General features: G+C 51.3%; 1 protein-coding gene across 3 annotated transcripts in view; it reads right to left on the bottom strand.

The window, feature by feature from the left end:
• The window catches only part of GSN (gelsolin), a 52129-nt gene that overhangs the window by 5578 nt on the left and 34212 nt on the right, over nt 1-12339 (bottom strand). For all 3 annotated transcript variants that reach the window (XM_040631821.1, XM_008698821.2, XM_008698818.2), the window contains 8 exons: nt 11824-11985; nt 10184-10333; nt 8945-9034; nt 6636-6768; nt 5285-5373; nt 4882-5097; nt 3061-3194; nt 787-877 (listed from right to left, as the gene is read on the bottom strand). In XM_040631821.1, coding sequence (XP_040487755.1) covers nt 787-877; nt 3061-3194; nt 4882-5097; nt 5285-5373; nt 6636-6768; nt 8945-9034; nt 10184-10333; nt 11824-11985 — 1065 coding nt within the window. The remainder of the gene's footprint in view (nt 1-786; nt 878-3060; nt 3195-4881; nt 5098-5284; nt 5374-6635; nt 6769-8944; nt 9035-10183; nt 10334-11823; nt 11986-12339) is intronic.

The following is a 12339-nucleotide window of genomic DNA, read 5'->3' as shown; positions in this document are numbered from 1 at the left end:
GCACCCCTTTAGACTTCTCTCTTGGCACTTGGTCCCTTGTTCTAGTCCTCAATGCCCCCTCCCACCTCAGGGCCTTTGCATATACTCTTCCTTCTGCCTGAAATGTGTCTCCCCAACTCCTACTCACCCATTAGGTCCCAGCAGAAAAGTACCTTCGTAAGGAGGTTCTTGTCTAATCCAGGCAGATCCTACCTGGGATCTATATGTCCTTACACTTAACACATATATAAAAGGAGACTATTATGGGCCAGGCATGGCTCTAAATGCTTTACTAATATTAACTCTCCATCTACACAGCAATCCTGGGACACAGAGGGGATACTTTGAGAATACACAGGCACAGAGAGGCTAAGCAACTTAACCATAGTCTCCCAGAGGTGAGACAGGATTCAACTCCCAGCAGGCCGGCCACATCTGCCCTCTCCCTGTGCCTCTCCTGCGACTCTCTCCATGTTGCAGTGTGCGATCACCCATCTATTTGCCTGAATGTCTGCTGAACATCCGCATCTGCCCTCTCCCTGTGCCTCTCCTGCGACTCTCTCCGTGTTGCGGTGTGCGATCACCCATCTATTTGCCTGAATGTCTGCTGAACATCTTTCTCTCCCCCAGACTATAAACCACATGAGCACAGGGGCGTGACTATGTGTTCAGGGCTGCAGATGGTGTCAGGCACGTGGGAGCCCTGCCTAAATGTTTGTGGGATGGGTGGATGGACAGTCGGATAGAGGAGTGACCCAATGGACGAGGTGCAGGGTGGGGCCCAGCGGGGCACTGGGCTGGCCTCACCTGGACAGGGGACCCTCCGAGCTCCTCATCCAGCTGGGCGGTCAGGATGGCAGATGCAGCGACCTCATCCTGCGTAGACTGGGCACCCTGCCTGGAAGAGGAAGCGATACTCGGCACCGAGGTTTGCACAGAACCCAGAGTGTCTCCTTGGCCCTGGGCCTTGAGAAACCCACAGGTCTCCAGATTACAGGCAATGAAACTGAGAGGGAAAGGGATTCTCTCAAGAGCAGCCGGTGCCAGGAACCAAACCCACTTGCCACATCCCCGGCTCAGCACCCAGCCTTATTCTGAGATCTGAGCAAAACCAATGGTCTCCCTTATCCTAAATGTGCCCTGCGGGGGGCCGGCTGGCTCATCCCAAGCTGGGTAGCCATGAGGGAAGGTGCCCCGAGATGCCAAGATGGAGAAAGGTGGCCAGGACATTTCTCACGGGTGAGAGGCAGGTCAGAGAACAAGTGGGACACGAGCCCCTTCGCAGGAAAAGACACCAGTGCTTAGCCTCACGTGAACCTGCCCAGAGCAGTGTGGGCAGATGTCCACCGAAAGACCCACGGTGCTTGCCCTGAGAGGGGAGATTTGGCCAGGGCTCTGCTTTCCGCCCCACATCTCCCTAAACTGCCCACATTTCCCATAACTAATGCATGTTATCTGTAGAAGCAAACAAAATCTGACAAATGAAGGTGCTGATGCAGCTGCAGTTTTTAAAAAATGCCTTCTTCTGCGTTTTATACCAAGTGCATGTATTACCTAGTCCAAAAAAATTCTTTGAAGCTGCTTTTAAAAGTCTGACGTTGTCACATAGAGAGGCGTTCTCCCAAATAACTGACCGGCACTCTTCCAAAGTACCAAGGTCGTCAAAGAAAAGACTGAGGAGCTGTCATGGGTTAGGACACGGTGATTCATCACTAAGGAGGCATGGCGACTAAGTGTCATGGGGGGTCCTGGGTTAGAGCCTAGGCTGGAAAGAGAGCATGAGTGGGGCAACGGGTGAAATCCAAGTAAGGTCTACAGGGTGGTAAATAATATTGCATCCGATGTTAATTTCCTGGTTTTGATCATTGTACTCTGGTTACGTAAGATACGCACAGACAGGGAGACGTGTAACAGGTACGTGGAAACTGTCCCATTTTTGCAACTTTCCAGGAAGCCTCAAGTTATTTCAAAACAAAAAGTTTAAAGAGGAAGACATCTAACCGTCATCAGAAAGTTTTGAGACGATATAGTAAGAGCAATACAAGTTAAAAATATACTGAGATACTGTCTTATAAACAATAGGGTTGACAAACATCCAAAAGTTTGACAAGAGTCCACCAGGGAAGCTGTGGGGAACAAGACACGCACTCTTGCTGTCGGAAACACAAAATGCTGCCAAGCCCATCTAGGGAAACTGGGCACCATCTGTCAAAATGACAAGTGCATTTAGTCTTTGACCCAGCAATCTCACTTCTGGGAACTTACCCTACAGACATTTCTCTACATGTTCAAAATGATATTTGTTTAAAGGTCACTAATCATAGCAATGCTTGTAATAGCAAAAGACTGGAATCAATCCAAGTATGCATTACAGGGAATTTGTTAGACAAGCAACAGCGTAGTCACACAGGAGAATACTGTGCAGCTATAAAAGAAAAAAAAAAAAACAAGGAAGTACCCCATGTACTGACATGGGTCGATCTCCAGGAAGTACTAAGTGAAAAAAGCCGAGTGCAGGACCATATGCACAGTACGCCATCCTTCGAAGGATAGGGAAGGAAGTGAACTAGGAATATGGTCATATTTGCATGAAAAATGACGGGAAGAATATATAAAAAAAAGAATGAACGCCGTTACTCATGGAGGGGTGGGGACTGGAGAATGGGGTGAAGGGGGATGGGGTGGGAACAAGATTTCTCAACAGACACTTATTATTCTGTCTTGATTTTTGAATTTTGTGAATGCATTACCCATTTTAAAGGAATTAAAATAATTTTTAATTAGAAAACACGTGGGAGGAGAATGCCTGTAGGTTCAGTATTTGGTGTGGAATTATGGGAGGGATTTTCTGCTTGCTTCTTCTCCCTATTTACTGCCTCTCCTACGACGGACACGTCGCATTTTTGGAAGAATGGTTTAAAAGCTGTTTCGAGAAATAAGACAAGTGGCGTTGCCCCGTAGATAGGAGCCCTCCCTCACAGTGTAGCTGGCTGTTCCACTGCTGGCCTCTCAGCGCCATGCCATGCTCAGGGCCCAGGCGGAGCCCGCCACATCCCCGCAGCACAGGACCCCCAGCCTCACCAGTTGTAGATGATCTGTCCCTGACGGCTGCCGTGACGGTAGTTGTACAGAATGATGTAACTGTCCCCGCCGTAGAACTGCCCGTACGTAGAGGGGTCCACGGGCACTTTGTTGGAGCCTTCGATTCTCCAGATCTGCCAGGACAAGGCCAGGTTCAGACCCGGTGCGGGGGCCCCCGCCACCCCCTAAATCAGGCCAGCGGGGAAACCGCAGTGCAGTGGGTTAGGGTTACACAACAGGACGAGCTTTTTATACGTGGCTTCACTTGGGCTCAGGCTGGACCTAAAGAATTTGCCCCAATCACTGAGCCACTGGGACTCAAACCCTGGATCCTTATATGATACCCCCCGGCCACCCCGTAGATCGTCCTCAGAGTGGTCAGCACAGGCACAGGGAGCTGCACGGAGGTATTCAGAACGTGCTTCAGCGAAGGTAACACAGTGAGTGCCTACCTCGAAGTGTCGTGAGGATCAGGTGAGTTTACTCTTGAAAATCTAGCACAGTGCCTGGCACAGGGTGACCGCTGTGTACTGGCAGCCACTCTCATTATTAGAATTATGATTGAGGTGATTACTAATGATACACTTATCTGTATCGTTAGTGAGTTATCTGGATTTTACAGATCACCTCCAGAAGCAGGAGCATCCCTAGGTGACCTCAGAATGACCCTGCTGGCAGGTCTCCTCGCAGAGATCTGGTGAGTTTCCCCCAAGTGGTCATAAGGTCCTGCAGCGCCACCTAGTGGTGTCACAGAGACACTGCACACTCCAAAACCAAGAATCTCAGACCTTGAAAATTCTAGGTGAGGGAGTGGGATTAAACCCCATTTTACAGGTGAGAAGAGTGAGGCTCAGAGAGATCACTCAGCCAGGTTGCCAGAGCTCTTTCCACCTGCGCTACCCTGGACATTTCCCCTGAATCCTTCCCCCTCACTGAAATAGTGAATGAACGAACAAGTGATAGTCATACCAACGAAAAAAGCAAGAATAAATAAAAATGAACACTTTTGGCTGATTCTATCATGTAGAATGGAAACAAACAAGTAGACTCTACTTCATCAACACCTCTGAACCCCAGCCCCCATCTCTCCACCTTCACCGTGACCTTGCTGGGGGCCAGGTTGCTTCTGTTGCCTATGCTACTACACCAATTTCCTCATGGGGTCTTAACCTTCGTTTTCCTGCCTCTAATCCATTTTCACAGCAAGTTTCAAAAACACAGAACTGAACTTCTTGCATGTCCGCTTTTAAAGCAAGAAAAAGAAAAAACCCTCACTTGCACCCACCAGTTACAGGATCAAGGCCACAGCCTTGGACATGGCATTTGAGGCCCTTCCTTGAGGATGCGGTCAGCCCCAGGCTCTTGGGACAGTTCCCTGCCTGGAATACCCACCATTCTTCCTCCCTGGCAGCAAACTTCGACTCATCCTCTGAGGTCCAACTGAAGGGTCCCCACCTCTGTGAAGACTGCCCAACCACCCTGTCCCTTTTGTCCTTTCTCGGTTCCCATCACCTGTGTGCTCGCCTCCAATCTTCCACTAACCGCACGGTCTCAGCAATCAGCTGTGGTGGTGTATAGACCAGGGACTCCTTGCTGGCAGGGTGAGGTCTGAGACACCTGGCCCAGGCCGGGCAAACAGTAGGTGCTTGGGGTATGTTCGCTGTAAAACTTAACTGAGGCAGAAGAATCCCATCCACCAAGACTGTGGTCAAAACCTCACAGAGGAAAGGCCTCAGGGAAGCGGGAGGCAATGCGTGAGCTAGAGGTGCCCGGGAGGGAGCATGGGAAGGGCCTGACACACCCACCCAACCCCCCACGCACCTGCTTCTGGCCTGTGCCATCGTCATCCATGCTGTGCTGGGCCGCCATGGCAGTGGACGTGTGCAGGGTGGCAGCATCGAAGGGCACGCGCTCCACATTGGCGATGTGGCTGGAGAGGTAGGTCAAGCCTGGGCCGTCTGTCTGGTCTGGGTCCCTCCAGTTCTTGAAGAATTGCTTGAACAGCGGGGTCTCGCCACCCTCAGGAAGGACGGAGACCTGGACAGGAGAGGGAAGAGTAGGATGGGGCTGGGCTCAGGTCCCCCTGAGGACAGGGGCCTCCCCGCAGAGGACTGGGGAGACTCAGACACCCAGTCCACACGGAGTGGGGACACCCACCCCGTCCCAACCCCGCCCCACTCCAACTGGACCCATCCTCACCATGCTGCGTGGCTCCAAGACTTACCTGGGTCTGCCTGGGGTAGTCCATCTTGGAGATGAAGTCGGAGGCCGTTTTGAGGGCAGCCTTCCTCTCCTCTGTGTTGGCCTGCTTGCCTGTCGGCAGATGGGGGGTGAGGCACCCGGGGTCAGTGCTATGTCCTAACATCCAGTGGTCCAGGGGAAGCAGCAGCCGAACCTCCCTCCCTTTTCTTCTGAGGCTACGGACAGCCAAGACCAGAGATGACCACTCCTAGAGCCCCTGCGGGTCCAGCTGGGGGTCCTAACTGATGCCAGTACCCACAGCCACCGTTGTGGTCCACTGACTGAGCACACACTCTGTGCTCAGAACTGTACATGGCTGATTTCGCTTAATCCACACAATGACCCTTTGTGAGAAAGATCATTATTAACTTGTCCCATTGACATATAAGAAAACCAGGGTCTTAGAGAGGTTAAGTGACTTGACCAAGGCCATACAGCAAGGGGGAAAGCTGTGACTCAGACTCTGAAGCCCACACACCACACCCTCAGGCCCCCTTCTCGCCCCCAGGCCACCTATCCGCAGTGGGGGCCTTCTCCCACTCCCCAGTCTGAAGTTTGCCCCAACCCTGAGAGCACCCCCATGCCTGCACAGCTCCTGGCCAGCAGGTGCCAGACTGCAGTCCCCAGCCTTCTCACTGCCGAGGCTGAGGGGCCCAGATGATAACAATAATAATGGCCACGAGTGCTCTGTCTCTCTCTCCCTCTCTGTCCTTCTCTCTGCACCCACTGCCTCCCTCCCCTTTCTGCCCTCCTCCCCTGGACTAATGGTAGAACATCCAAGCAGGATGCCGCTGGGTCCTCTCAGAAGCATCTGGGCCAATGTTTTCCAAGAGCCTCTCATAACCAATCCCACAGGACATTCCCCACAGATCCCAGGGACCCCGAGCACAGCAGTTCCCAAATAGAAACCAGATCACTTTCGTGAAAAGCCCCAACATACATTAGCAAGTTAAAGGCTCTTAAAAGTCCTGCAGTGAACAAGCCTGTTAACGGTGTTGCCCATAAGCTTATTTGACCACAGACGTATACACTTTCTTTTTTTTTTTTTTAACATGATGCCAATTAGCCTCTGAGAGAACTGGTGTTATAACACGCTTGGGAAATACTGGTTTTAGCCAAATGGGAAATGTGAGGCCCCGAGAGGGTAAGTCAAGTGCCCAAGATCACCAAGCGAGTCAATTGCAAAGCCAGGGTTTCAGAACGAGACTCAATTTCTATTCAGGAACCTGCCATGCCCCAGGCACCCGCAACACACACTCTACCCTCCCAGGGCCACAGGAGCTCCCACCAATGGCCTGGGTCCTGGTTAGAGACCCTTCCCCTGTCCCCAGTACCTTTCCAGACAAAGATTTTCCCATCTCTGCCATGGTCCAGGATGAAGCAGTCCTCGGACCTCAAGGCCCCCTGGGCGAAGGGGTTCTCATCAGCAACGAGGGAGACTGACATGGTGCCCGCGCCATTGGAGACCTGAGGGGATGAGGGACGGGAGGCCCAGAACGTGAGTGACCTCTACCACTTCGGCCTCCCCAGGCAGCACCCCCCAGCTGACACATGGGTTGGCCCACATCCCAGCTGCCACCCCAAACAACATAGGACAGTAACACCCGGACCCGCATCCCCAAGCTCTGAGGCACACTCAGGTTTTCTTTCCCCTTCTCTGTTTTGTCGAAACCACATCTGTGATCCCCACACACGTGTAACGTGGAGACTGCACACAGAGAGGGAGGGGGGATGAGACGCAGGTGGCACAGGAGAAAATTGGCCGAGGAGACAGTCAATCTCAGTTAAAAAAAAAAAAAAGTAGAAAAATATAAATGCAGATGCAGTGTGGTACCCTGGATTAGAATCAGGAATGAGAAACTGGGGAAACCAGAAACAAATCTGTTGTTTGGTTAACAGTGTTGAACCACTGTCAATTTCTTAGTGTTGACAAATGTCTCTGGTTATGGTAAGATAATAAGGAAAAGCTGGATGAAGGGTATTTGGGAACTCTCTGTCCTATCTTTGCAATTTTTCTGCAAACCTTAAAATTATTCCAAAACGAAAAGCTTTCATGAAATTAAAATGAAAGTAGACCATACTAGATGAAATTCAAAATACTGATAATCCTCAGTGTTGACAAGGTTCTGGGTAATCTGGGAGCACTTTCAGAATGCAGTTTAATAACGTATCAGAACTTGAAGTAACAAACATTCTACACTTACTGAGTAGTTGCTACGCACCGGGCACTTTTCTGAGCAATTCTTATAATTTAATAACTTATGTCGTTACAGAACCCCTTTAATCCTTGCAGCAACCCTAGGATAGTTCTACTGGTATCCCCATTTTATTCACAAGGAAACCAGGGCACAGAGAAGTTTACGTAACTGCACAGCTAGAAAGCCAGACTTGGGATTCAAAGCCAGGCAACCTGACTCCAGAACCGGTATTTTCAATCACTGACTTCTTATTCAGGCTTTGATCCAAAAATCCACGTCTGGGAACTTGCTCTAAGGCCAGACTCAGCATAAGTGCACAGAGAGGGAGTGTTTGCAATCAGAAAAGGTGGAAACAGCCTAAAGCCTATCAACGTCTGTTGAGATTTTTACATTCATAAAACAGAATACAACAGAGCTACTACAAAGGGCCACCTAGTCCTCTGATGTAGAAGCATATTCCTGGCCACACTGAGAGGGAAAAAGGAGGTCATGGAAAAGCATGAATAATTTGGATCCATTTATAGCAAACAGAGATGGAAAAGTGTGTAATTAGATACAGAAAGATGTAATCTGGGCCTTCTTTCACTAACATGATAGCCGTGTAGCCATGGTAACCCTTAAAAAGGATGTGGGAGAGGCTGATTTTTTAAAAATTGAGTCGTTACTTTTATAATTAAAACATTTTAAAAATAGTACTTGTTAATCTTAAACTAGTGAAATTACATTGACTCTAATTTTCTTTTTACGTTCTGGACTATTGCTTACTATTTTCTTCAATGAATATACATTTCTTTATAATCAGAATGAAAATCAACGTGGTTTTTCTTTGGAGGCGATGGAAATCTGCACCCCATTTTGTTGTAATTGTACCACAAATAAGCCAAGGGCTCGATGTGAGTATCATGGTCTAGGCCAGACTTTCACCCAGAGCTCGGCCATGAGGCCAGAGTTCCTCAGCTCAAGCTCAGCCTGAGTTTTAAAAACCACAAGACATAAATTATAAAGTAACTACACACACACACACACACACACACACACACACACACACACACACGTCCATTTCTGTAGTATTTCCCCAAGTATTTTCCTAAACTATTTTCCCATCAGTTTTCTCTGTGGACTCCTAGAAATCCTGCAAAGTTGGTCTCACTGTCCTACTCCCCACTTTCCAGATGAGGACACTGAGACCTAGAGAAAGACTGTGCCACCCAAGACCGCACAGATGAGCGTGACGTACATGTGTCTACAGTTGACCGATTTCTCTCACCCCTGGTGCAGGAAGGCTAAGGAAGGAGATGGATGTCCACTGGAGACACGTGGAAGCCGAGCCCCCTGCCCGAGGGTGCTCTGCTCCGGGTCCCATGGCAGTGGGAGCCCGGGAAGACCAAGCCCCCCGCCTCCCTGTCCCGACCCCACACCCTGGGAACAGAATAGCCGAGGCTCACCTTGTAGAGCTTGGCCAGCTTGCGGTTGGCCGCGTCCTCCTTGGCTGTGTCCTCCATGCCTGCAGGCAGAGCCGGCTTAGCGCCCAGCACCTGCAGGAGACGACAGGGGGAAGAAAGCGTGGCTATGACCACAGGGAGGGGCCTGGGCTCCTCAGAGAGCTCCCACCCCAGGCAGGGAAGGACCCCCCGGGCGTCCACCACAACCCTCCACTAAGGGCAGGACCCCCTCCAGAGACGTCCTGCATCTCTTCACATGCCTCCTGCGTGTGGATCTCAACAAGAGCAGCCTGTAAGTCCTTCCCTCCCTGCTGCCCTGTCCCTGGGAGCTCCGTGACAACACCCCGCTCCTTCACCTCCAGGCCAGTCCTTCAGATAGTCACGCTCCCATTTCCTCCTAGGCTTTCTCAGAATGATAAACACCTTCCACCACACGCCCTTAAGTGATCCCACTTAATGCTCATGCCCACGAGGTGCCGAGGATCACTCTCATTTTACAGAGGAGGAACCTGAAGTCAGAGAGCTCCAGTAACTTGTACACACGGCTCTGAGGTAGCTAAGTCAGAATGTGAACCCAGATCCCTGCGATTTCACAGCCGATTTTCACTCCTCCATTCTGGGCTACTCCTGACTCAACAGCCCCAGCTACTGCCCCCTCCAAGCTATGGTTGGTATCCAGGCTTCTCCCCACAATAACCTTCTGCTCTTCCTAAAAACTGGAACTCAACGTCCTCAGACAAGTAGGAGCCAAAGGGCATAGAGCAGAGCTCACGGTCTCCTCCTTTTCCTGGTGAAATCTGCCTCTATTGATATGTCCTCAAAGCCCAATGGCTGGCAGTGCCATCCTGCAGTTGCCTAAATGGGTCGTAAATCACTAGGAATGATCAGAAGAGGAAAGAGGGGATTGGGTCAGTTGTCTCTTCCTGATCTGGCTCCGGTACCAGGATTGCTCTCAGAAGATGCCACAACCCTCCTCCTCAGCTCCTTGGGGTGGATCGGGCCCTCTGGCTGGAGGGTGTGGCTCACAACCCCAGCGGGCACCAGGCCCTGGGATTCCAGCCCCACCTCCCAGGGGAGTCTGGGAATTGTCCAGGAAGTTGCTCTTCCCCGCTCGCTGAGGAGTTCCAGCTTAGTGGAAAAACAACTTCGCCTCACGATTGCCTAACCGATGGAGGAACAAAGTGAGCATCCCAGACCTGCGCTCAGTCCCACCCTGCATCCCCGGGATGCGGCCCTGGGTACCTGGAGCATCGCCTCAGGCTCAGCACCCTCCTCCGACACATGCACTCGGGCCCGGCCGCTCCGCTCGTTGTCGCGGATGCCCTTGGACACCTGTGTGGCCTTCAGCCTCTCAAATCGGTTGCTGTTGGAGCCACACCACTGGTAGATGTCCTGTAAGACAAGGACCCTGTGTCAGGCAGTGCCCCAGCCTTTGAATCAGCCCCACCCAATGACACAGCGAGGAGGGGACTCCGGGGTGTGTGTAAGCCCACCTTGTTCTCGGCCTGCCCACATGAGGCTGACGGGGCACGCACAATGGGCTGATCCGTGTGTGCCAGGGTGTGTGAGTGCACGGCTGGGAATGCGTCTTCTCACAGGTACCACCACACACAGAATGTGCATAAAAGCATCTGCTCACTGCTGCGAGTGGAAACTGGCACAACCGTTTTGGAAAACCATTTGGCTGTAGCTACTAGAGCTCCGTGTACTGCTGTCCTGTGAGCCAGCAGCACCCCTCCCAGAGGCACGCTCCACAGAAGTGCATTTGCATGTGCCCGGAAGACCCATGTGAGAACATTCAGGGGAGCGCGCCTGGAATCGCCTCGAACCACAAACTCTTCCAAGTGCCCACAAACAATAAAAGCATAAATAAATAGGGGCACATCAGCCTGGTTCAGTGGGACGTAGCAAGGAGAATGAACAATCAATAACTAAATGCTACGTGGATAGAACCCAGAAACAGATCAAAAGTCATCAGACAGAAGAAAGAACGATTCCATGTACCTAAAGTTCAGAATCGGATGGAACCCTGCTATGCTGCTCACAGTTCAGGATGATGGTTACCCAAGGGCTTGCCATCAAGCCCTGGATGAGGGCTGGATGAGGACAGGAGAGGACTTCTGTGAGCTCATGACGTTCTGTTTCTTAATCTGGGTGTTGGTTACACCAGTGTGTCCACGCTGAGGAATCCACTGAGCTGCACACTCAGGATTCACACACTCTTTTGTGTACCTATTATACTTTAATAAAAAGCTGATGCTAAGTATGTTTGTCTATGTTTGCATGGACATTACGCCATGTACCTAGATGAGGTGGCGGTGGAATGTCTGGCCATGTCCATTTGCAGGGATGAGTGTACCTGGATGTCAGGAATGTGTACAAAGCATCACACATCTGTAAGCTGGGCTGGGGTAAGTGCATCCCCCCCCACATTGCCACGTATAAGTGTGCATGTCCTTGAACAGCACACCCAGGTCTATGTGTGTAGGCACTCATCATGGTATGCGTGTCCGTGTCACGGTTTTTGCACACGCCTGCATTTGTGAGTGGCTATATGTAAAAACGTACATGAGATGTGCATACAAACACAAGATGTTGGGGAATAGATACGTCAGCTGAAGTCCGAGAGCACTGTGCACAAGGTCTGTGCACCTGAGTGTGACAGGCTTGAGTTTGCACACATGGGAGTCTATGCATGCTGGGCACCTCTGTCCCCCAGTCTCTGCAGGTGTTTCCGACTCGTGCACAGAACACATGTGGTCCCTAGGGCTTGCACGTCTTTGCGTGCATTCATACAGGTGTGTCCACCTCCCCCAGAGGCAGGACCAGCCAGGCCAGAAGCATCTCAGGGGCCCCTGGGAAAGGGCAGGGCAGGAACTCACATTGCCCAGGTCCAAGATGAAGCAGTCACCATTGTTGAAGCTCTCCCAGGACACGGGCACCTCAGTGGCACGGACCACACGCCGCCCTTTGACCTGGAAGAGTCTCTGCACCACCACTTCATTGGGTACCACGTGCTTGAATCCTGATGCCACGCCTCCTTTCTGTTGGGTCAAGGAGACAGTGTGAGTCCAGGACAAAGGGTCCAGGGAAGCAGATATGGGAGGAGGGGAGAGGGGCAAACTGAAGGAAATTCTGGCCTGTGGACCAGCAGCCTTCCAGCAGATCCCCTGGTCAGATTCTACCTGCTGCCACCCCTTTGAATCTCATACTCCACTAACAAAGACCTGGGACCACTTGCCTAAATCGAAAAGCTAGACATTCCTTTCTCAAAACCCACTAAGGCCAGAAATGTGGCCTCCCCATCTAAGCTCCTCTCTGCCACCTCACTTTGCAGAGCAAAGCCAAGTCTGAGTTGAGGCACAGACTCCATGAGGGCAAGGGGACCAAGGGAAAGA

This window comes from Ursus maritimus, unplaced genomic scaffold (assembly GCF_017311325.1).
Source record: "Ursus maritimus isolate PB19 unplaced genomic scaffold, ASM1731132v1 scaffold_17, whole genome shotgun sequence".
In the NCBI taxonomy this organism is placed as follows: Eukaryota; Metazoa; Chordata; class Mammalia; order Carnivora; family Ursidae; genus Ursus; species Ursus maritimus.
The sequence above is the reverse complement of the archived record's forward strand: the minus strand, read 5'-3'. Positions and strand labels throughout refer to the sequence as shown.